This window comes from Malurus melanocephalus, unplaced genomic scaffold (genome assembly GCF_030028575.1).
Source record: "Malurus melanocephalus ecotype Western Australia unplaced genomic scaffold, MMel_1.1 scaffold_506, whole genome shotgun sequence".
Classification (NCBI taxonomy): domain Eukaryota; kingdom Metazoa; phylum Chordata; class Aves; order Passeriformes; family Maluridae; genus Malurus; species Malurus melanocephalus.
The window spans coordinates 184,996-210,329 of NW_026623738.1; the positions used below are offsets into that span (position 1 = coordinate 184,996).

At 39.0% G+C, this 25,334-nt stretch overlaps 1 protein-coding gene across 4 annotated transcripts in view; it reads left to right on the forward strand.

The window, feature by feature from the left end:
* Window positions 1-25,334, forward strand: part of DOCK8 (dedicator of cytokinesis 8) — an 84,104-nt gene that overhangs the window by 47,448 nt on the left and 11,322 nt on the right. For all 4 annotated transcript variants that reach the window (XM_057381349.1, XM_057381350.1, XM_057381352.1 and 1 more), the window contains 19 exons: window positions 147-311; window positions 2,026-2,204; window positions 3,888-3,983; window positions 4,905-5,000; window positions 5,779-5,928; window positions 8,335-8,448; window positions 9,283-9,438; window positions 12,162-12,301; window positions 12,890-13,059; window positions 14,324-14,469; window positions 15,163-15,345; window positions 15,966-16,101; window positions 16,683-16,770; window positions 18,463-18,559; window positions 19,237-19,371; window positions 21,263-21,415; window positions 22,463-22,621; window positions 23,389-23,489; window positions 23,908-24,100. In XM_057381349.1, the coding sequence (XP_057237332.1) occupies window positions 147-311; window positions 2,026-2,204; window positions 3,888-3,983; window positions 4,905-5,000; window positions 5,779-5,928; window positions 8,335-8,448; window positions 9,283-9,438; window positions 12,162-12,301; window positions 12,890-13,059; window positions 14,324-14,469; window positions 15,163-15,345; window positions 15,966-16,101; window positions 16,683-16,770; window positions 18,463-18,559; window positions 19,237-19,371; window positions 21,263-21,415; window positions 22,463-22,621; window positions 23,389-23,489; window positions 23,908-24,100 (2,657 nt within the window). The remainder of the gene's footprint in view (window positions 1-146; window positions 312-2,025; window positions 2,205-3,887; window positions 3,984-4,904; window positions 5,001-5,778; window positions 5,929-8,334; window positions 8,449-9,282; window positions 9,439-12,161; window positions 12,302-12,889; window positions 13,060-14,323; window positions 14,470-15,162; window positions 15,346-15,965; window positions 16,102-16,682; window positions 16,771-18,462; window positions 18,560-19,236; window positions 19,372-21,262; window positions 21,416-22,462; window positions 22,622-23,388; window positions 23,490-23,907; window positions 24,101-25,334) is intronic.

A 25,334-nucleotide genomic window follows, 5' to 3' on the forward strand; every position in this document is an offset into this window, starting at 1 on the left:
CAGGCATAGCAGTTACTGTCTAGAACTCTGAATTTGTAAAGGACTGAATTGAACCTTTTAAGATTAGCTGTTGATACAAAGAATGCCCTCACCTAATTACATTAGACTCTTCAGTGCTGACTCTAATTCCTACCTTTGTTTCACAGCCAACTTCTCACAACTTGCCTTTGAATCCGTGGTTTCAATAGTGAACAGTCTCCATAACAGCAAAGAGCTGAGCAAGGATCCGCATGGGAGGAACTGCCTCCTGGCATCTTACGTGTACTATGTATTTCGTCTGCCAGATCCTCAAAGAGAAGTGGTCAAACCAGGTATTATTGGGGCAGGGATTACAAAAGTACTTTTTTTCTTGATACATGTTGTTCAGCATGTCCTTCTGAGAGARGGACTTAAGGGACTGACCTGTAAGATAGCAAACACAACTTCTCAGATCCAGAATACGTACCATTTAAGCAATACGCTGTTCTGTTTAAGCACTACATCATTTTTCTGAGAGGTAGGTCAGGAATTTCAATGCTGTGAAGAGCTGGACTTGCCTCTCACAATCTCCGTCCCTCAATTATTTATTTACGATGCAGGGTTCAAGTGAGAGGACTCCTCAACTGCAAGCAATGTTGTAGCTTCATGAAGATGAATGCAAGAGAGATTGCCTCAACTGAAGCTGTTTCTATAATAATCTCCTTCATAAGCTGAAATGGCCTTAAGATGACAATTTTTTACTGACGTGTACATCAGTAAATTACTTTCCATGCAAAGTAACCTACTGTCAAGTGGTATAGGGCCAAGCTCACCTAATATCTCCATTTCACTAAGGTTGTCATCAGATGATAAAATGCTGTATGACCAGCAGGTTTAGACAGGTGATCCTTCTCCTCAGCCATACCTGGAGTGTTATGTCCAGTTCTGAACTCCCCAATACAAGAGAGACATGAACATGTTGCACAGAGACCAGCGAAGGGCAAAGAAGATGATAAAGGATCTGGAGCAGCTCTTCAGTGAAGAAAGGCTGAGAGCTGGGAAAAAAAGAAGGCTCGAGAAGAATCTTCAACATACACAAGGAGCTAAAGGGAGAGAGCAAAGACAGACCCTGGCTGTTTCCAGTGGCACCCAGTGACAAAATCAGGGGCAGTGGGCACACACTGAAACACCATGAACATGAGGAAACACTTCTTCAGAGCATGACTGAGCACTGGCAGAGGCTGGCCAGACAAGTTGTCTGAGTCTCTCACCTTGGAGACAGTAGAAGCCACCTGGATGTAGTCCCAGGCAGCTGACTCAAGGTGATCCTGCTTGAGCAGAGGGATTGGRGCAGATGGCCTTCAAAGGGCCCTTCCAACCTCAACCATTCTGGTATTCTGCTGCAATCATTGTCTTAAAGCCCATGAGATTAATTTGATTATTGGTATATATTAAATGACTTACACAAGCAGCTGTGCTGTGGGAGCTGTAGATATGTAGATATGTAGGGCTTTTTCTCTTTTGAATATTAACTTGGATCCCTCTCGAGGAACATTTAGAATGGTGTTAGGATGTGCTAAAACCTCTGCGTTTGCATACACTTAGAAATTGTTTATCCCAGAAAAAATAATGTCGGTGGTGAAACTGAAAACTAGATAATGATTTAGTGAAATTCCTGATTGCAGTGGTCCCTGCTTCTTTGGATACTACAAACATGGTATTGAAGGTACTATTTTGTGTTTAGGCCTGTGAATATTGTCTTAATCTACAGCAAATTAAAGAGAGCTGAAAGGAAGAAAGAACTATTGTAACAGTGCTGCTACTCAGGTAGCCCAATTAATCTTTTATTTGTGATTGCTTGTGCAATCRCCCCATGAGCTGTTGACTGGGATAATATCTGCACCTTGTCATTCAATGATTATGTAGATTGTTAATGAAGCAGTTGGTAGTGAGTTTTTTATGCATTTCAATATGCTGATGTTACAATAGCAGTGAGCAAAATTGGCTTGAATCTCATGTTTGTCTCATATGTCCTTTAGTCTTAATTGAAACATATCGCTGTGGCAGGTGGATGCAGCAGCACCATTTCGACAGAGTCTCGTTATTATCACACTTTTGGACGCACTTCTGCAGTGTCTGTGGGAAGCAAACTCCTGCAGAGCCGAGTGATAAGCTGCAGCAATCCTGACATCACTGTTACACAAGCTGCTACTGATGARGAGGTCAAAAACATCATGTCATCCAAGGTAAGAGAGCTAAGTCAAATATCTGAAGAATGGTATGGCCCAAAATCTAATAATGTAGATTTTGTCTTTGAGGGTTGGTTTTGCTCTTTGCAGATGCACTGTATGTATTGCCAGAAGCATTTGCTGTTCAACATCCCTGATTTGTTATAGATACACATTAAATCCCATGCGAAATTCTGGTGTCTCTTACTGGTGGAGAGCAAGAGGGAAGAACTCTGTCTCTTGTTTGCAGTTTAGACACTCCACAGAGGCATTTGGTTTTTTGAATGTGCCTCACTCTCCTGTTATTCCAGGCATTTAGGTTCTGTTCACATGTGATGACCTGGTCTGGTCCAAGTTGCACAGAGTCAGTCACAGCCATCACACACCTTTCTTCCTTTATTTTTTTTGGTTTCATGTTACGTAGTTTCCTGTTTAAAAAAAAAAAAAAAAAGTAGCCAATTATATGACTGCAGCCCCATGGTTTTATGCTGACTGCAATGCATAATTTGTACCCGTATGTTTCAAAATCTTCATTCAACCACACAGTGAACTACAAACCTCCTCTGTGCCCTCATCCACAGCTACAYACACCACCAATGGCTTGCAGGACAGAAATGTTGATGACATCCAAGAGAAAGGATTTTGTTTCCCTGATTGGCACTGGGTACTTTCTGATCTACAACATCCCAGCCCATCTCAGAGCTTTATGAGGATGGTTGTGCACAACTGTCTGGGGAACCCAAAATATAGAGTTCGCCATTCAGATGGAGCTGGGAAGCTGTACCTCTGACAAAAGCAGGATTTTCTTYCCCTATGCAAGGGGCTGCATTTAGCTGCAGCCCTGGCAGGGCTCTGCAGCAGCATGYCTGATGAGCTCTGAACTGTATCCCCCCTCCCTTTTCCATGAGTTTTATGTATGAAATCTACTGCTACTCTAGTAGATTATTTTCAGAAATGTTTTGAAGTCTTTTCTCTGTTGAACGACCATGTGTCTCTCTGGTTAATCAACAGATACTTGTCTTCAGCAARTTAAACCAGAACTAGTAAGATACACAGGCTTTGACAACTTACTTATTTGTTCATATGGGCATATGTATTCATCCATAGCAATTTTTAATAATGTAGATTTGAATTTAATTGCTTTATGACTTTTACTCTAATGTACTGTGTCCTGGGGGGGAAAAAGAGACAAAATCAGATCTCAAGGCATTTTTCCAAATTAAGACAGAATTACAATGTTTGATATTACAGCTTCATCACATTGATAAATGTAGCAATTTACAATTGGTTACTGCCGTTTCACTGCCTTTTAAATTGGCATTACTCTCAATGGAAGGAATACTTCAAGGGTCTAATTAATTTCGGACGTAGAGCCAGAGGATAAATGTACACGGTTTAGGGGGTGACTCGTATCCTCCGGAGTCCAGCTGCAGTGCTGCCATTGGGCACGCGATGGCAGTGCTGGCACTTGCACCCTGACGCTGCTGCTGCTGCTGCTGCTCTCCGGTGGGCTCCGGCCTCCCCTGGAAAGGGGGATGGGGACAAGGAAAGAGAAGAGTTGTGTAGGTGAATGTTTGTGCATTCCTAAAGAAACAAAAAAAACAAATAAACTCCTCCACTGCGGGTGATTTCTTCTATGTTAATTAGATTAAGTTACTTATTAATTTACTATTGTGTATTTCTTCCATTTGTGTCCTCCAGCCTCTGGATCACAGCTCCAGTCGCATGTCTTACTATGCTGAAGGAACAAATGACATGTCAGGTCTTTGTGCAAGCACAAGACCGTCCAATAAAAAGGTAGGCTACGGCTATGCATGAGGGAAGTACTTTCAGAACGTGGAACATTCTGAGATAGTGCTGGCAATTAACTATTAAATGAGGAGAGAAAAATGACAGAACAAAATACCATTATTTTGATGAGTTTGTGATGAAATATTGAATCATGGGGTAAACATTACTCAAACTTTTCTGCTTTTGCTCCAGAGGCTTCAGATTCTTTTTCCAGGACAGATTTAGACAAGTAGCAGCCTGTCTGGATCCTCCCTTTTCTCTGTTTCTCAAAGTCCTAGAGCCTTGATTGTTTTCCACTCCTATTTACCCTTGGATACATGTCCTTACATGTTATGGTGAACTCCATTCAGAAATATTTGCCTCCTTTTTTTTTCTGTAAAGAATTATTTTCTTTGTCCCTTTTTGTARCTTTTAGAACCAAGCTTTTTGTAGTCCAGATTTGAATTTCCTAAAAGTTTAGATAATTGGGATTGTGTGTCTTGCATTCAAATCTCACTGTAAAAAGTATTGTCTCCAACTACAAATGTCTGTACAAGGTCTCCCACCACACAATCAATCTTACTTCTACCTTGTCTCAGAAAAATATGGATATGCWAAACAAACACACTTAGCAGATAGTGGGAAGTATGACTGCTGCCTGTCACACAAACCTGTCACAGAAACCTGAGGATAGTCCAAAGGCATTTCCTTGTTCAGTTATCACAGTTCTGGATCCATAGAAAAATGGGTCTAAAAGTCTGTTTGCCAGCAACATTCTTTAAATATAATTTTGGTCAAATCTGCCTTCTCATCCTATAGAGATGCCTGTACACCCCCACCCAGCTGCTCACCTTCCTTTATGGAGAAGTTTACCCCAGGGAAGATGGGGAATGTTAAAAATGAGTTGATTAAAAAGCAATTTTCCAACATTTTGTGTTTATTAACTAGCATTTTCATGAGGAACTGGCCTTGCAGATGGTGGTCAGCACAGGCATAGTGAGAGAATCAGTCTTCAAGTATGCTTGGTTCTTCTTCGAGCTCCTGGTAAGACTTGACAGTGGTATTTTATAATTAGTTAATGATAAGATGTAGTAGGTTCTTGAGGCACATTCAGTTGGGTGACCTTTTCAATTACTCAGCCCCATTTTGTAAAGGAGAGGTCTAAAATAATGGAAGTACATCTAAAGAATTCTTCAGATTAACCCCTATTCCTCACTATGGCAGTGATAACAAAATTCTGCATGAAGTAYATGAGCAGTAGTCCATAGCTTGCAAAAAACAGAGAGACACTCATCAATCCTGCTCTTCCTTCACTGTGAATACCTGTTCCTGTTGTTTTCATTTTGTCAACAACATGGGAGCAGTGGCAAAACTCAAACTCACAGTTGTACAGAGCCCTGAGGTGATGCATGTCAATGGAAAAAAAATATACTGATTCTTACTGTCAGCATATAAGAAACACAATATCAGTTCAAGAAATAAGAATTCCATAAGTGTCGTTCCATGTCTGTTTATCATGAAGGGCAAAAGCTGCAAGCATCAGCATTTCAGAACTGCAGATGTGAGGGGTTGGGGGAGGGTGATTCTGATTTCAGGTACTGAGAGTAGCCAACTGCATGAATATGAGCAGGAATTGATGTCTGTCTTAGACCGTCTGTTGTCATTGCCACTACAGGTAGGATTTATCACAGCAACTCTGAGAAGATGAGTAATTACTTTCAGAGAARAAAGAAATAGGAAATCTTAATCTCACAAACAAATTTAAAGCAGTATTTTACCTCCAGGTTGGGCATTTTTTAGTATTGTTTTTTCTTCATTGCAGATAAAGAGTATGGCTCAGTATGTCCACAACATAGAGAAGCAAGATAACCCACGAAGAAGCCGGTTCTCCGATCGTTTCAAAGATGATATTACCACTATAGTTAGTGTGATTACTTCAGAGATTGCTACACTTGTRGTCAAACTACCAAAGGTAAGTGTATGAAATAAGCACCATGGATCCTTGCTACTCGTGTTACACAAGCTAGTTTGCTCTCATTTCAACATGGTAATTGTTGCTAGAATTAGGCCAGTATTGTTGCATGGACCTTATGTGAGAGTTGTGGCCGGGTAAAGCACAGCCTTGCACTCMCTTGGCTGGTGGTTTGGTTTTGTTCAGCTCAGTTCCCCAGACTGCTTCTCATTGTGGCTACAGTGTGCTAGAAGAGAATTCCCATTCCWATCTACAGGAAAGACTGAACGTCTGTTTTCAGTTGCAGTGATGTGTTATGCCAGGTTAGATGGCGCATCAGATTGCACCCCTAGCAGGACTTCTTCCTTTTATCTTCCTTTGCAATTATGCTCAGTCTTACTGCATTGTGTTTAATTCCTCATTTGACTTCTCTGTAGCAATGGGATATGCCATGGGAAGGCAGTGTTCTTCATGATGTTGCAAAAATCAGCCACAAGTGATCTCTTTAAGGAGGCACTGGCCATTAAAAATTAAATACAAGAAATGAGCCCTAAGTCACATTAAATTGTTTCTCCCTTTAACAAATTGCACAGGTACAACAGATTATAAAGTTGAAAGGTTCACAAATCATAATTTTTATTTTAACATTGCTGCTGTCAGCTTATATCACTGATACCACTCTGGRCTGTTCCAGTAGACAAAGTTAAGGCCACAGATAGGCATTGAGTGTTGTTTGTTCAGTTGCTGAACCAAATTGTTTTCATGCCCCGSAGCTGCCAAATGCACTGTGCTAGCCCAGCAGAGTGTTCTGCTGCAGGGCAGGGCAGAGCAGGCTGGAATGCCTACTAGGTCACTTCTCAACAATCTCACTTTCCTGATCCAGTTCTCCAAGTGAYGTTGAGGAGTAGAAACTGGGAAAGGGCAAGACCAGAAAAATGGCAGCAGAGAATGGCAGAAGRGATTGTCACTGTCCACCAAAACACTGTTCTTGAAGCTTTACCTTGAAGCTCAATCTATTGGTGTGCTTCTGTGATAGCCACATGCAGAGAAATAATTTCCACATAAATGTTTACTTGGGGCATCAGTGACTACTTTTTTTAAATACATTGTGGAATAMAAATCTGTTGCGTTGAAAATGCTTTCACAGAACTGTAGGCTTTGCAAAGACATTAGTATTTATGGCTTCCTTACAAGAAATATACAGGTTTTCATGGGTTGTTAATTCAATTTGATTTTGATAGAATGAGTGTACAGAACATGATTATGTGTGAAAATGCCTCTGCTGTGTTTTTGGAATTAGGACCATTGGTTTGGTGTACAGCATAGTAGGCAATGTGTGTCTGATTTGTAGTAGGCAATGTGTGTCTGATTTTTAAATCCAAGCAATGATAATCAATGTTTCAATACGTGGTTGAGCATGTCAGATTGCCTTGGATTTCTACAGTGATATATGTAGCATAAGCTTACCTGCCCAATAAAGTAGTGAAAAAATAGTTTTTCTTCACAGTAGAAAATTGTTTTCCTGTGCAAATTCCAGACTGTAGGGAATATGTGTATATATATATCCCTGAACAGCAACAAAAAGCTTGAAAAGTGAAAAAGTGAATTGCAGCCACCCTGAGGTGCTACACATCTTTTCTCACTAGTCAGGGGTGCCAGTACAGGCAATATTTTTCTCAGTCATCTCCTGTGACAGTTCTGAGCATTAAATGTGTGCAGAYCTCTTAGGCATCTCCACTAATGCCTCCTGGTAAACTACATAAGCTACTGAGATTTTATTATTTAAATTGTGTGTTTGAAGTAACTGTAGCCTCATTTTAGAGGGTTCACAAAGTTCTTTGTGACTATTACTTGAGGCTGTGTATCTCTGGTAATCAGGCCATTTCCAAGCTTACAAGAATTTAGGTGCCGAATGGTGAACCCCACAAATTTATCTTACCAGTATCTTGTTGCTATCAGTTTCACACTTAAAATTYCTAAACAAAATACTTGACATTCCATCAGCAAAGCCAGTACAGATTTATTAATATTTTGTATGTTCTAGGTACCTAAACCAGCATTCTCTGATGTTCAGTAGGACAAAAAAAAAAAAAGTCATATGCAGGACTGCAGTCAATAGGGAATTCAGAGCAGGTCTCAAATTCCATTTCATTGTTGTCAGCCCAAAGGTATGCACAAATGAACTGTGCATTCATCTCATGACATTTTTCTGTGAAAGCTGTGAAACAGTTGAAATAATTTACAGAAGTGATTCTGTGCAATTTTAACAAGATCATGTGAACTGGAGAACTGAAACAATCTTGCCCTATATTTTCCCTGAGATGGTTTRGGAGCTGACCCCTACACTATTTTTTCATGATTCCAAAAAAGTCTTCCACCTTTATGCAAGTTTTATATATCATAACTGTTTTTTTTTCTTTTTCTAAGGAAAGTGAACAAGCAGAAAAAATTAATATCAGTCTGGCATTTTTCTTGTATGATCTTCTTTCTTTAATGGATCGAGGATTTGTGTTTAATCTCATCAAACATTACTGTAATCAGGTAGGCACCATGCATGATTGGGATTCCATATGGCTTATGTGCTTTGTGCTGTTTGATTAGTTTATCCATCAAGATCCTTTGAATTGTGTTAAAGGTTCAGGTACATTTCCTATTTCCTATTGCATATGCAATGTTTTTAAAACCTCTTTTGATTTGTAATCTGCAGGAGAAAAACTGAGTGGAGGTGACGACTCTTAAAAATGTCATAGTTTGCACTGCTGCAAAACATCCACGAAACAGCTTTTCCTCCCTTACTTTTTTACATCCCTTAGCAGTAGAGTGTGCAGACCATACAGATTGACTTTCTGACTCCTCCAGTGCTGTAAGGACAGTATTTAGATTTTGGGGAGTTACTCAAAATTATACATCTCAGAGTACACAGAGAGCATTTTCCTTGTCTTGTGACATGTATGCMTGCAGGTCCCTCAGGCATCTCCACTTATGCCTCCACTGATGTAGTTGTTGGTAAGAAGGGAAATTACAAAACCATTGATGCCCTGTGTTGCTTTTTTTAATGAGTTTTCCTCAGAAAAGTTCAGTTTGTTTTTCATTTTTGTCGTATGCAAAAGACAAAATTACTGTATATTTCTCTTATGTGAGAAAAGCGGAAAAAAAACCATTTATTATCTCTTGGGAAGTTGATTAGTCAGCCCAGGAGCAGGCTTAGAGACACCATCACTGTCAGAAAAAGAGCATCTAATGTATGGAAACTAGTGAACATTTTAATGCATGCTAGGCTACGTGTCTACTTCCTTTTCATGGAGCATGATATTTCACTAAATGGTAATTTAAATAGTACCAACCCGTTGCTTGACACTTCTTTGTTTTTCCTAGCTTTCAAACAAGCTGAATTCACTCTCCACCCTGATTTCCATGAGACTGGAGTTCCTGAGAATTCTCTGCAGCCATGAGCATTACCTCAATCTGAACCTCTTCTTCATGGCATCCGCATCTGCTCCAGCATCTCCTTCTCCCTCCTTATCCTCCCAGGTAGTTGTCCATTAGATGGTATTGTATGCATGTCACATGAAACACATGTGATATGCATGTGTTCACACTGCTCTGTGTTCAGATACTTAAGTAAGAATTAGCCACTGTTGGATCAGGGAGAAAAATTTCTCTCTTTAAAAAAAGGCACAAAAGAAAACCAGCAGAAATACTACTGCATAGCTGCAGCTATACAAGTTAAAAACTGAATGTGACACAGACACATGCTCCCCTGGAAACATGCACACAGAACTTGACTGTTGAGGTAGACAAGGTCCAAAAGGAACACAGCTCTGAACAGTAACTTAAAGGCACATCTTTATCCCATCCACACCAACCACAAATATGTATTTCTGTATCTGTTTTGGAGAATTATGGCATTCAGCAGTGCCCAGCAAATTTTCTGTGTGTTCTGTRCCTTCTAATGGAACTCCTTATTCTCCAACTGGAATTAGATGGAAATTTAGGTTAGTAACTAATTGCTATCTAAGTTAGCAGCTAATACCCTGCAAATTTTAGTATCCTGGAATAGAGAATTTCTGTTGAGCCTTCAKGTTGTTTAGAGCAGGATTATTGGGTTTTCTTCTTCCAACAGCAGTGTTTTTTGCTCCRAATTTCTCCCCATTGTCCATAGCATAAATCATGCTATGTCTTTGCCCATGATTTCTCTGTGTCACTGTTTGACAGTGTTCTCCTTTTTATTTGAACTTCAATATTTTCTGTGTGAAAACATGTGTCCTGAGTAGACTATGCAATCTTCATCATATCTCATTTCTTAGGAGATTTTTCTAGACATGACCTGATAGTGACACAGCTGTAGATTTCCTGAATGTTAGGACATCCCATGATCTTCCTAACCATGGAGTTCACAAACACATCCAAAAAAGAAATTGTTGATCGGCACACCACACACTGTTTTGCCCGTCTTGTGCTCTTCTGCTCTACATTCTACTGAGATGTTTTATTGCTCTTCTGCTGTGGGGCAAACCCCCTGTCAAAAGCGGCTGCGTCATATGTTTTCTATCTCAGTGGTCTGGACTGGGATGAAGCATTTCAATGCAATGTTCCATAACTGCCACAAGGTTTGGAGGCAGGTTAATGGAATTGAAACTAAAAATAGCGGGAGGTACAAAACTCTCAGAGTAATGGAACAATTCAAATTCATAGTTTCTTTTTTGAGTGTCATTGCCAAAGAATTGGTTGGATCCTAAGATGCTACACCTCATACCTTAATAAGGATTGTCACAGGTCAGTAATAGCAAATAATATTTTYTTGAAGTTTTGCCTGGTCTTAAAAGCGAAGCATGAAAGTCTTAGAGTCACATGTCACGATACATTTGGCTAATACTGATCCTGGATACCAGAGAGCTAGAAATGTGACATTTCTGCTTATGGAGATAAAAACTATCAACATAGCTCTTGTAACTAGTTATAGCACAGCCTGAGCTTGGCAGATACCAGTTTAATCAATCTTTCCCTTCAAGCAATGTCATCAACTTTTTTCTCCTTCAGGAGTAACCTATGAAGTGCAACCTGTGCAAATCAATAAGAGTTTTTGSCCCTTGCATGATTTAACACACTTGCTGATGACCCTTGCAGTAATTTTGATCTGTCTGCAGGAGTGCTGCCTGCCCAGCTTGAGTTAGACTTTCAGTAGAAATATGGCCTTGTGAATAAATCTTGAAATTCTTTGAGAGAAGCCAAATTCACTTAACTGGTGCTGTACACTTTGACRTTATTTCACACAAACATAGCACAGCCAAGGCCTGTCTCTTTGAGGTTGAATGGGAGAGGGCCTAAGTATGTGGATCCAAAACATGAGGCTGCTAAGAGACATGGGTTTCATTTGACCCAATATGCTGGAAGCCAGCTGCTACTATGTGGTATACTGATACTTCGTATGTTTAGGCTCTGGGACCATTCCCAGGTGACTGACAGAAATATTGGGAATGAATACTGAAGACTATAAATTAAAAGCAAAATTTGGACTCATAAAATCCAGTAGCTGCAGTGGGGAGTAAAGTCTAAGACTTATGCTCACCTATCAGGGGACAAAAACATTCCAGGTGACCTGTGGCACACACCTATGATTGGAGAAGTTAAGAATTTCACAGCACATATATAGCAGCAAATTTCCATTCCTGGGCTTTCTGTATATCAGTCACAGCCATAAGTTACAGCAGTTTGAAGGCTGGTCTAAATTATGCCAGCTGCCAGCAAGCTCAGCCAAGGATTTCCAGGGCCAAAGGAAACACTGTTCACATGTCTTTCCTGACCTTGCTTCCATACCAGACATCATGGATGCTGAAGAATGCACAGTGAAGCTTCTGACCCCAAAGTCCCTGTTAAGGTAGAGGCAGTTTTTTGCTGTGTGATAGCTAATGGCTGCGCTGCAGCAATAAGAACAAGTATGATAAACATGGAGGAAATTCTGACTTTGCACTTTGTCTAAACTAATCAATACTGGTAGGAATTTTGCATCTCAAAAAATGTCAAATGAGTTGCTTGCACAGAATGGAAAGGATGGGATTGCATCCTAGCAAGCAACTTATTTGAAATCAGATGCTTTTTATTTCACACACAAACATCTTCCTCCAAAATGTCCAACCTTCTTTCAAAGTCTCTGGTTTTCCTCTGGTAGAGATTTCTACATTGACTGTGACTATGCTCTCTTTAGGAATYTTTGATTTCAGTGATCCTTCAACACTTCTAATATATTTCTGCAGAACTCCAGTTCCTGCTCTAGTTTCCAGGACCAGAAAATCACTGGTATGTTCGACCTCTCAGCTGAGTACCGTCAGCAGCACTTTCTGACTGGCTTACTTTTCACTGAATTGGCAGCAGCACTGGACACAGACAGCGAAGGGTGCGTATCCCAACTGGCAGATCTTAGAATGGGATTTGATCACACTGTTACTCTTGGCAAGGTCATAGTTTGATTCCAGGACAGTCCTGTTTCCCCCACTCTTTTCACTGAGTCACTCTGTAACTCAGCAATKACCCAGACATCCTTTTATCTGTATATTTTGCTCCCAGTGAACAAAAATATATTATTTGTGGTGGTAGTGTTGGCTAAATACACAGATTGAGAACACAGAATTTCAGTTGCTCTTSTCTTTAAAACACCTCTGTCTTTGCCTGAACTCACGAGTTTAGCTAAACTTTGGCCAGAGTTTTAAGCTTTTCTTTAAGCATCTCTCTTCACCACAATGAATTGTTTGGGAAGTTTGAAAGACTTGTGTAGTCTTTGATTGTGCTAAAGTAGCTTGGAGATTTCAGATATCTATCATTTGCAGGAACATGAGTCTCTGCTCAGAATGAAAGAGATTATCAAATTAATATTGGTCTATTAATTTGTTTCTTTCACCTCTATTCTGTCTGTTAAATCTTTGATTTGTAAGTGATTTATGTATGATCCATGAATGGAGCTCACGGATGGTTTGTCTGTTAACAGGATTAGCAAGGTGCAAAGAAAAGCTGTCAATGCTATCCTTAGCCTGCTGAGTTCCCATGACCTAGATCCACGTTGCTCCAAAAAAGAGGTGAAGGTTAAAATTGCAGCTCTTTACCTCCCTTTGGTTGGTATCATTTTGGATTCACTACCGCAACTCCATGATTTTACAAGTAAGAACATTTTGTCTTTGAATTTTGCAGCTTCTAAGAGGGATTTGTCTAAACAATTTATCAAACATAAAGGAGATTAGTCTAGTGAGGTTGAATATTTCCTTACTTAGAAGTAAACTGGATTTTTACAGATAGGAAAGATTTCAGCGTCCTCACTTCATGAGGAAGTGATAGACCAGAGATATATCYGTAAGTACACTTGTGTATCTCAGTGTAAGTTCTATGACCTTGCAAATAAAGCCTGCAAGGTCTGCAATAAATATTTAGATCTAGACAGACTTAGCAGACAGCAGTGAAGTAAACAAGAGTAATACTAACATCATGTTACACCCCAATTATAGAAATTGGAGTCTATTCTATCTTTATTGCTCTTTACTGCTGTTAACATGATACCGAAATTAATTAAAGGCATAAACTTTGAAGAACAAATTTTGTCACTGGTTCTGAAAATATTAGGCATTTTAATGTCTTAACAGAAAACTAATATGAAAGTATTATTTATCACTTTCAGTTRGATAAGGTAAAGCATTTACCCTACATTGATTAATACAATCTCACACCATTCTTTTAATCTAAGTAATATCTTTATACCATAGATGAAAAGAGATACTATGAGGAAGCCCAGGTRTACCAATTTGTCTAGGTTTTAGAGCGCCTTTCTTTCTTTTGAGAATCTGTCACAAGAGGCTGTGATCCCATTCTGAATACATGGGGTCTAGCTGATCACTCACCTCTGGAAAACAGGACTTGCAAAACACAAAATGGATGCTCAGAATCAGACAAGATTTTTATGAAATTTAGGTATAAATGAATTTATTTGCTGAAAGGCATGCCAAAAAATTAGCAGGGAACAGAAGCAATTAGATGCCTGAAATAAAGCTTGTTTATAAGTCAGTAGGCAATGGATCTCTCAGCTGTTAGCGGACTCACATACTTTGTTGAATATCACCAAGTCCATGCCTAGCTTCTGTGCTCATCCTTCTGACTGAAATGAAGTGGAACTGGATGGTTCCAAGTCTTWCAAATCACTGGCTTAGCTTTGAACTTCAGAGATAGCCTCACATTTGCTTTTATGTGTTTGAACAATTTGGTAGTCTTTGCCAATGCTGTGCCTCTTTCACTCTTGGTACATCAGCCAGGCAAACAGTCTCAGGGAGAGAGGTGCCAGTCTTTTAGCTAGGTTACAGACCAATGGAAAACTGTGACATGCGAGCAGCAGCAACTGGATTGCTCCTGAAGTTCCAATGSGATATTTCAAATTTAGTTTCAGATATCCGCAGTGGAAAGGGACGCACAGGAAACCCAGAAGAAGAACAAGAGTCTGCAGGTGCAATCAACCAAAACGTGGCCCTTGCCATTGCCGGGAGTCAGTTCAACATCAGGAACTCAGGAATACCTCTAGCATCCCTGGTATGTTCACTGCTCTGCCCATCTCATTTCTTTTATCTGTTTTTGTCTGTCTTCTTCTTTTATCCTTTCTTGCTACTAATAGCTACAGTCACGAGAAACTGCATTTTTGTTTTCTCAAACCCCAAAGAATCAGTCATATCCTTCTTGTCGTCTTCTCCTGTCCTCTTCTGGTCATTACTGCTTTATCCTACATTGTTCACTTTTTGCCTCCACATGCCTGTTTCCATTTCCACATCAAACCTAGACTCATTTCCAGATCAGCAAATGCCACGGTGGCAGACCCACAGTTCCAGTCTGAATCCATAGATCTAGGATTCTGCTTTTTCTCTGTATGTATCTCTTTCTTCATGTGGTTTTTTTTTTTTATCTACTATGCAATTTGGCTGACACAACTGCATGCCAGGAGAGAAGCAAACAGTTACAGAATCTTTTTCTATATTACTTTAGGGAAATTAAAATACAACCATGTAGCCATCTGGTGATTCTGTCCGTTTTTCACTTGCATTCAGCTGGTCCTTTCACTAATTACAGATACATTCAAAAATACAGTAACTATCACCTGGAAGAGGTCAWACTTACTGAAGTCCAGTCCTGAGATTTGATTTCATTGAAATTTAAGTAACATTACTTCACCCAAATGACCTTCCTCTCCTTTTTCTTCTTTCAATTGACATTTACTTTATCTGCTCCTAGTCCTACAGACAGAGTGCCACATTGGGTCCTGATACTACTCGCAATCTTTTGATCTGTTTCCTCTGGATAATGAAAAACGCTGATCAGARCCTAATACAGAAATGGATTGCAGACCTTCCATCCATGCAGTTGAACAGGATTTTAGACCTCCTTTTCATTTGTGTTTCATGTTTTGAGTATAAGGTAAGTGAAAAAAAACATGGTTTTGTTGTCCTGGTTTGCTTCCATTTTTTTTCCCTAAATTCCAGCTGTCCAGGGGAAATTTGTTATCAATAATAATGTTAAATTATTACTTTTCTAATCTGGACAAATTAATTTAGATGAAATAATTGACAATAGCCTTCAGGCAACATGTAGCCAAAACCTTGAGGAAGTCCTAAAAAGATGTCCAAGATTGTTTAATTATTTTCTTTTATCTGGGTATTTGAGGGCTAATTTTGGTGGGAATTACACTGACAGCTCCTGTACTGGAGAGGACACTAAGGATGATTCCTTAATTATGAGCAGGGACTTAATGTCAGGACTCTCCTCTCTGAGAAGGTCTATCTGAAACAGACCAAATAATTTTCTCTCTGAACTTTAATTTCTCTCTGTAGTACTGAAATACATATTTGTTTTTATTAGCAGTACATATTCTACTTCTTTCCTCTTTTGCAACATTTATTGGACTTTATATCAATCATATCCWTTGCTCTCTGTTCCCTCTACCCGTCTAGCCTGTTGTATCTCATTCTGGAGATATAATTTGGTCTCATGTTCAAAAATGGAAACATTGGTGTTGATTGCTTTAACTTTACTTTCAGGGCAAGCAAAGCTCAGATAAAGTTAGCACCCAAGCACTCCAGAAGTCACGAGATGTGAAAGCCAGATTAGAAGAGGCTTTATTGAGAGGAGAAGGAGCCAGAGGAGAAATGATGAAGCGCTGCCGAATACCAGCTGGTACTTCACATCCCTCTTCGCCCATGCCTTTTGAGAGGAATTCATGTGKTTGTAGACATAAATTTGTTTGTTTATGCAGCTAGTCATTTTCATCCTTGCAGTTTTCACCCACAGTCCATTTCCTTGCAGACCATTCTTGGTTTTTCATGGARGAAAGTATCATTAGCTTTCCACTGTCCAAATTATAGGTAGGAGTGAGCTCTTTTTACATGAAGAATATGAGGCCAAAAAAGAAGTTTCAAGATGTTCTAAAAGGTTATGTTAGTGTCTACCACGAGCCAAGAAATGRTGTCAAAACTATCAGTAAAAACAAATTGCTCATAGCAAATTCATTTAATTAATGGAAGACCTGTGGGTTGGTTTTTGCAGGCATTAAGGAAGTTAATGTTCTAAAAATCCTAAATAAAATAAGTGATAGGTCTTGTCTTTTTACTGGAGCCGTTGTAAGTTGTTAAAACCATGTAAGTTGCATGGTTTTAGTTCTGACAGACTGATACAGAAATATATCTCCTTTTGGTGAGCTATCAGACTTCAAGTGTCCCCTTCTGTTTTAATCTCACTGACATATGTTGCACTCTTAGGGAATGACAGATCAGCAGGGCTGAATGAAAATYTGCGCTGGAGAAAGGAGCAGACGCAGTGGCGGCAGGCAAATGAGAGACAAGATAAGTAAGTAACTTAACTAATGCCTATTGCTTTTATTAGAACCAAGCTGCTTGAGATTTTTATGTTTTGTTCTTTGTCCTAGGATGTTTTCTAACAAAATCAGCAGTTTCAATCCCTTCCCTCTTTCGTCACAGAGGAAGAAAAAGAAAATGTTTATATAGCAGAAATATCCAACTGCTCTGACATAACAAAGAGGTCACAAATACTTGGAGGCAAATTTTAAAGCTATCTACACATTTTTCCCTTCCTGTTAACAGTGTGGCAAACACTAGTTAGTGATAGAATCATATCAAATACTCCCCAGAGGCTTGCTAAAACATTTCTTTTGGTGTTGCTCTTGCCTCCTCAGTACATACAGCATTGTGGTATATGTTTTGCTTCTTTAAATCAGCTAAGCTGGATTTGACATGCTACATTAATATCAAGAAGGACTGTTAGCAGGAGTCAGGGAAGATAATGCTTTGGTGTTGTAGCATCAGTTATAAGCTGTGCATCATGTCAGAGAAGATCCAGGCTTGGCATGGTTAATGTATGAAGCTCAGTGGTTGGTGGAAGTGCTTCAAACACTTATAGAGTTCACTAAATTTGTTGAGTTCTTACTTGCATTGTGATTTCTACTCTTATTATAGCACTGAACTTCTGTAAATCCCTTCTGGGTTTTGTTGCTCTGAGTCATTGCAGTTAATAACCACATGACTTCTGTGATTTCCTTTCTTAGCCCTCCTCAAAACTATCTATTTGTGCATTAAAAGATGGCTCTTTGCCCTTCTGGTTTTATTTTTGGGTAAATGAATGTAGCAGAGCAGCTACACATTTTGAAGTCACTCAGAAGCATGATTCTAAGGGTGTTTYTCCAGCCATAGAAATGCACATTAGGATCTTTGGCCAAGGTCAGAAGAATTTTAATCTCAAGCTCTAGAGAGCAGCCTCTAACCAGGCAACAGCACTTTTTGAGCAGCTTAGGTAAAAAGAAAAAGACTCCTCTTGTATTTCCAGCACAGAAGTGTTGTATGAAAATGCAGTTTAGTTAGAAGCTGCTCCTATGCTTACTCAGCTGCAGAGGATCTGTGTTCCAGAGTTTGTCCTTAAGTCTCAGCTAAGAAAGTATCATATGTTGTCTTACTACTATCTCCTGTCTTTTATAAATATTTCAGTTCTTTCTTAAATGGCCTGGGACACTGCCGTATGGACCTGTTATCTTTTGTTGTCAGCTGTATCAGGAATCAATATTTTAAATTGCCTACATTAGACACTGCTTCTATAGAACTGAAGCAATTTCCACTTKGGTTTAGTCTGCCATTTTTACCTTTTTTTAATGGAATTGTCAAATCAGTTATCCATTATTCCATTTTGGAGTTTTGTGTGCTGCTGCAGTCAATGCATTCAGAAATTACAGCATAGTTTACCAAACAAGTGAACATGATATTGAGTAGCCATTATGCAGATGGCTATTAAGGAAGCAAAAGCATCTGTCTGAACTGTCAGAGGTTGAGTTTTCAAAAGTCTCCCCTGTAAATGCTCTTTCTTAATTTCACTCYGTAGTTTTGAAGGGACACTTCTGAACACTGTTGATGTTGTTTGCTCTTACGGTAAAATTCAGAATGGTATCATTTGTATTATGGCTTTGTTAAAACAAYCGGTGATCTAACTCTTGGGGTACCCTCTCCATGCTTTAATTAGAACTCCTTTTCACAGGACGAAAGCTGAGCTAGACCAAGAAGCTCTGATCAGCGGAAACCTAGCAACTGAAGCTAACCTGATCATTCTTGATATGCAAGAGAACATAATTCAGGTGAGAAAACACAGAGCTGTCTTAGTACCAATCCCTGCTCCCTCAGAAATCAGTGGAAGCAAAATTAATTTCTCCTTTGTTTCTTCGTGCAAAATATTTTGAGATATTCTGTAAACTTGTATTGCTTTGAGTAGAAAAAAAAAAATAGGGATGAGAAAACTTTGTGCTTGAAAATCTGTTAATGGAAAAACATTTGTTTAATAGACTTTTGTCATACTGGACATTRTTTTCACATGACGCCACTGATAGCACCTAGTCTCCCCCCTATTCTGGTTTTGGGTTTGAACAGAACATATGAYTATGTCTATTTAGCCTAGATGCTCAGGAAGTCAAGGATGCAGGGAAAAGAATGGTGCTTGCCCACCACAGGATTACTTCCTAAATGCATGAAGGTTTGAAAAGAACAGAAACAGAACTTCAAAAATCACTGCAGAAGCTGACTGAGCTTAAAATTGCATTGGAGAGTCTTTAGAAATAGGGACCATTTTCCCCTCTGTCTTCATGATCACTACAAAAAATGCTTTGAAATTTCTCTGAAGTAGATGTTAACAGATGAAAAACCTGCAAATTCCAAATTCCCAGATGTCTCATGGGTCAGAGAGCAGGACTTCAGTCCCTGTGTGCCAGTCATTGCTGAATTACCTCATAAAATTACTGTTTTCCTCCTTCCTATGTAGGCAAGTTTTGCAGCAGAATGCAGAGATAATCTCTTGGGAGGAGTTTTGAAGGTCCTGGTAAATTCTCTTGGCTATGATCAGAGCACCACTTACCTGACTCATTGCTTTGCCACACTCAGAGCACTCATTGCCAAGGTATGCTCTTGATATACTTTTGTTTTCATGCTTCCAATCAAGTTAATAAAGCAGCATTTCTAGAGCAGAGCTGTGTGCATTCACCTACCATTTTTCTTTGACATTTATTTTGCATGTGTAAATACAAATTGCTGTCTGTGRGGTTGTTGCAGAATTTCTACAGCTGTTGTAAGGTTATTTCACTGGCCACTCAAGATGGAATAACTGAATCTGAATAATCTTGTGGGTTTAGCAGTCTACTCTTAAATGTATAAGATTTAAGATAAATATAAGATTTACTAATAAAAAGGTAATCAATTCCACAAATTTTAATTCAATTAGGAATCTTAATGACAAGAACTGCACAAGAATTCTATGAAGTCAGATTTAAATCATATCAGCAGGACTGTTTGCAATAAGATTGGCAGCAGAAAAATCAAAACTCAAATCTCAAAAATCAAATCTCTCAATGAGAGATTGAGGGTATCATTCAAGGTTTCTACTTCTCAGACAAGTTTCAGAATTCTAAGTAGATTCTAAGACATAGACAGTTTTCATCTTTGTTCTGCCTGAAAACTGTGCCAAATCCTAATCTCTCTTCCACTTCTGTATCACCAATAAAAAAAATAACTCCAGAACAGAAAAAACAAATGAAAACTAAAACAACATTAGAAGAACAAAAAGATCCACAAACTTGGAAATGCATTTGAGGGCAGAAATTGATCCGAAGTTTTTATAATGGAGATCATAATGGGTTGGGTGCTTCATAAGGACTCTAAAATCTTTTTAATACTCATTGTCCTACAAAGAAAAGCAGCTCCRCTAAGGAAGAATACATGAAATGTTTATTTTCCCATAAACTATTCTAAAATATAAATAAGAAACAGGATACTCCTGTCCAATTAATGCCTGTCTATTCTGAAATGCAGATTGGCTGACAAAGCCTAATTACAGGGTAGATACCTGAATAGTTATGAAACTAATAATTATGTTTTCATTTTACTTTATCTTTAAAAGCCAACTTCCAATTACGGTGATGAATTTTGTGAAGCAATTGTTATTCTCATTGAAATAGATCTTCTAGTTAAGCTGACTCGGTTCTGTATTTCATGAAGAAATCATTCCAATTATTTTAGTGTGCTGTAGGCATATAGATGTTATTTTACAAATAAAAATTATAAAGCCCTGTGCCAGCAGACTTGTAATATAAATTAGGCACAAAACAGTGAGATAATGGAATGAAGAAAGGTTGAGAATTGGGAAATGGGTCGAGTCTTGTGTCTACTCCCACACCTTTAGCAGTCTTGTGTATGTGCACATGGTACTGGTGCATCTGTTCTGTCTCTGGTGAGAGTTTCTTTGGATAGGCATCCTGCCCCCGGGTTTATTGCCTACTATGTGTGTTGTGAAGACCCTGTAAAGGACCTTCGGGCATCAAAGCTTGGCAGTGGAAGTTTTGTGACATTCCATAGGAGGAATTACATGTAGGAGGCCTGGGGAAGGGTAGCATGTTAGTGCAAAGAGCTAAAAATTGCTCCATATACTTAAGGAAGTATTTGCATGCTTCATCAATCATTATGTRTTCTGAAAATAGCAAATCTCCATGCTTCAAAGAATTTTGCAATATTTGATGTTTGCAAAAGCTCCTGGAGCCATCCTACTCTGAGTTCATTATATATCTCTTTTTTTTTTTAAACAAAAAGGCTATTTTCAAACCCTTCTTTCCCATAGAAAAGCTTAAAAATGGAATCTAGAGCRTCACAGGAATCAGAAGTCTGAATAAAAAGAACTATAAAATACAGGCTTTTTAAACTTTGGGCTTTTTTGAATCCTGTTATTATTGTGCATTAAGCTAAAGGTATTTCAATGGCTAGAATTGGGAGTAATAAACGTTTTTCTCTCTTTCCCTTAGTTTGGAGACCTGCTGTTTGAAGAGGAGRTTGAACAGTGTGCTGACTTGTGCCAAAGAGTTCTCCATCACTGCAGCAGCAGCATAGATATTACACGGACTCAAGCCTGTGCCACTCTTTATCTCCTCATGAGATACAGCTTCAGCTCTACCAGTGTAAGATTTTGAGAACAGCACTATGTTTTGTGCCATCTTTTTTGTGATCGATTGAAACAAAGACTGAAGTTGCRGCAGCAAATAGAAAGCACCTGCAGATAGTCACATGGTCTGCTGTTTCACACATTTGAACAAAGTGCTAGAAGTGTAGGAAAAAAGTAGCTTTTATTATTCTTTTCATTGCTTTATTTAGGRAAATGTGACTGTTTTCTGCAACATCTGTAATTGCAGCTTTAAATAGAGCAGCATTAGGCCTCTGACAGCAAAGGCTATATACTGCATAAGCAATACTCTTTATGTTGTTTATTTTTTTCACTCCTGTGTCTGAACTACTCAGTCTAGTTCCATTGTAATGAAATTGCAACCTCTCTAGAACTCCTATATGCTTGTATTAATGGGAATTCCTCACCAGCTTCTTGGTCTTAAGATTAGGCTCTGATTTTTACCACCCATRGAGCAAAATACATTATGCATGTAAATTTATAATGTACTAGCACACAAGGACATTAGTATCTTGGGTAGCATCTGATTTTGCAGAGAATTTCCTTCACTAGTTTTCACTTTAAAAGCCTTGGATATGTAAAAAGTGTAAGCTTTGGAGAAGGAAAATGTAGACACACCATGATCTTGAGAGTGTAGTACATCACCAGTCGAAGCTCCCAGAGGTCTTTTGCTTCCCAGATTCATTTCCACGTTTTTCCAGTCGTACTTACTTCCTCATCTTTTCCKGTGTATGGTCTAATCTGCATACCCACTGGCCTGTGACGGGGGAAAGGGTGCTTCTGTCTTTCCCCTCTGTCAAGCAAGTGTACATATTTCAAGGAACATTCTAGCCCCAAAGTATAGACATGTCAGAATTAGGGATATTTGGCTTAACYGGGTAAAACATGATTAGTTTTGATCTACCAGAGGGCCCCTGTGTAAGTGGTGAGTCTACTGCACTCAGTCTGGGCAAGAGGCAGTGGGTTTGGTTTATAGAGGCGATAGATATGTGAACTGCAGCGCAGCCATCATTCTTTTCATGGTTTGTTTATTTTCTTCTGGAAGAATTTTGCAAGAGTGAAGATGCAGGTGACCATGTCACTAGCTTCTCTGGTTGGAAAATCACCCGAGTTTAATGAGGAATTCCTTCGACGATCCTTGCGAACCATCCTGGCCTATGCAGAGGAAGATACGGATATGCAGGCAACTCCGTTTCCCATTCAGGTTAAATCTTTTGTGAAATCTGTGGCTTTTATCAGGAGCTTTCACATAGGAATGTGCTTGAAGCAAGCTCTAGATCTTCAAGCAATGGAAATAAGGGTGCACAGGTTATTGCATAAATTTGTGTCTAACACAACAATAAGTGGGGAAGAAGTAGATGGCACAGTTCCATAAAACAAACTCAAGAATTTCCCCAGAAATCACATTACAAGAGAATCATCTCTTGGTTTTGAATACAGCTTTCTCCAAGACCCCATCAGGAACCATGTCCACTAAGTGTTTCCCAAGATAGAATTTGGTTCATTATGTTCTCAGACAAGTATCTTCAGGGAAACTTCTCTCTCTTTGCTAGCTCATGAGGTAATATGAGGCATGAGGCAGCAATAATGAAAAACATTTCAGACAACTGTCAGATACTTTGCTAAAATCCTTACAGTAACTCAAGTTATGCTGAAGACATACAAAAACATCTGGTTGCAGATCAAAGATCAAATGAACTGAACTCCATTAGCACATTTGATTTTTTTTTTTAATTCAGAAATCAAGAGAACAAAGGATATTAGCTTATTTTGATTAATTAAAATGTGTGCGTGTAAAATTTGCTAGGTTAATATTTTCGCTGTTTGCGTAAAACTGATAAAAACATCCTGACATTTCCTTGGGTAAAAGAAGCCTAAAGAGAGTAATATCATCTGTGCAGATGCTGATGTTTTTCCAGCAGGAAAAAATAAATGCCTGAGAATTGTGCATTGATCTTTGTATTACTTCAGGTCGAGGAGCTACTTTGTAATCTGAACAGCATCCTGTCAGATACGGTGAAAATGAGGGAATTTCAGGAAGATCCAGAGATGCTGATGGACCTCATGTACAGGTGAATCCATTTAGAATTGCTACTGAAAAAATGCTGCAATGAGATGAGCTGAACTATGAATTTTAGGGGCATGCTGTGACAAACTTAGTAGCTGATCTGTTTGTGTACATTCCCTCTTTAGTGAAGCTTATCACAGGGGCTCCAGACTGCAGTAGTGAGCACATTGCAGTGGGCATAGATTTGGGCAAGGGTAAGAGTCAAGAACATTGAAGAGTCTTGGATGCAATGTTATTCTCCTCGTAGTCCCTCTGTGCCTCCTGCCCACCACTACCTAACCATTTCTTTTTCCTTCTATTTAATGAATCATACAGAATAAAGACAGAGATTTCTTCCATTCAACCCAGATGAAGAAATAGAAAGGTATTTTTGTTATATAAGAAGTGATCATTCACATCTGCTTTCTGGCCTGTGTTGTTAGAATTGCAAAAGGATACCAGACATCGCCAGATTTGAGGCTGACTTGGCTGCAGAACATGGCAGAGAAGCACAGCAAGAGGAAGTGCTACACAGAAGCAGCCATGTGCCTGGTCCATGCTGCAGCATTGGTGGCTGAGTATCTGAGCATGCTGGAGGATCGGAACTATCTCCCTGTGGGCAGTGTCAGTTTTCAGGTAAAAGGCTTTTACAGCACGAGGCAGTTTTGGTGTGTGTTTGTTCTTGTGTGCTAAGCAAAGCRGAGGTGCGTGTATGGGGCCGGGGTAAGTAACAAAGGCTTCTATTTCCAGCACTTTGATACTGTAATCTCTTATTTGCYAAGTAGAACCCCTCTATTATCACATGCCTTTTCTAGGGCTGTTATTTATCAAGGGTGACAGATGCTTCAAACTTCYTTCTCATAATCTAGATAATTGGAGCTGCTCAGTTCTTTCAGGCACGTTCTCCATCCTTTGACTGCCCTCAAGTTACTAAGCAGTTACAAACCCTTCTGACTGATGAATAACAGAGTCACTGCAGTCAATCCAGTGCGTCCAAGTCAAGTAAATATGTCCTGTCAATTCTTCCAGTGTGAGAAGTAGCTCTGAGGTTACGTCTCTGAAGATCCACTGATTCTTTTGGAATTGTTGAGCTCTTTACTCAGAAATACAGTGATCCTTTCCAGMCAGTTTTTTTGGTTTTGTTTTTCACCTGACTTTGCTACATAACATAGAGGAAAACACAACCTTTTGTGGCTAAAGTTGGACATTTTAAATGTGGAGATATATATACTTAATTTATCAGATTATGCAATTTTGGATACCCTTACCTGAACTGACTTCAAATGCAAATTCTGTTATTTTACTGCTTCTTTCCTCCACATTGTTAAAAATGAAAATGGCCAAACCCTTAATTTATTACCATGTATTGATAATTTCTCTTTTATCATTATTCCCTTAGACCAGTGGATTGTTGGCTGCAATGATTCAAGTAAATTATAAATAATTTCAACTAATTAGTGTAAATATTTTGTAGGATCACCCTAGATGTTATATAGACATCTACTGTTTAGACATTATTACCTTTATTAGATTGTAATTCTTTTTTTTTTCAGAAAGTATCAGGCTTGGATAAGAGGGTGTTCAGGCTAAGTGCAATACCTTTAAGATTTTCTTTAGTAATTTGTATCAGTATTTCCACCACTTTGTCCTGGTGCAATCTGATAAACCTACCACTATCTGCTCGTCTTGTGCCCTTTTAAAAAATACGTGATCCCCAAAGCATATTTCATCTTCTCGAACTTCCCTAGTTTTCTAAAACATGGCAGCTCAGTATTCACTGCTCAAATACCCTTTTGCTTAGCTCTTTTGAACTGTTGAGGAGCACATTTTATTGTCACAATGAGTTTGAAATATGTAACACTAGTACTTG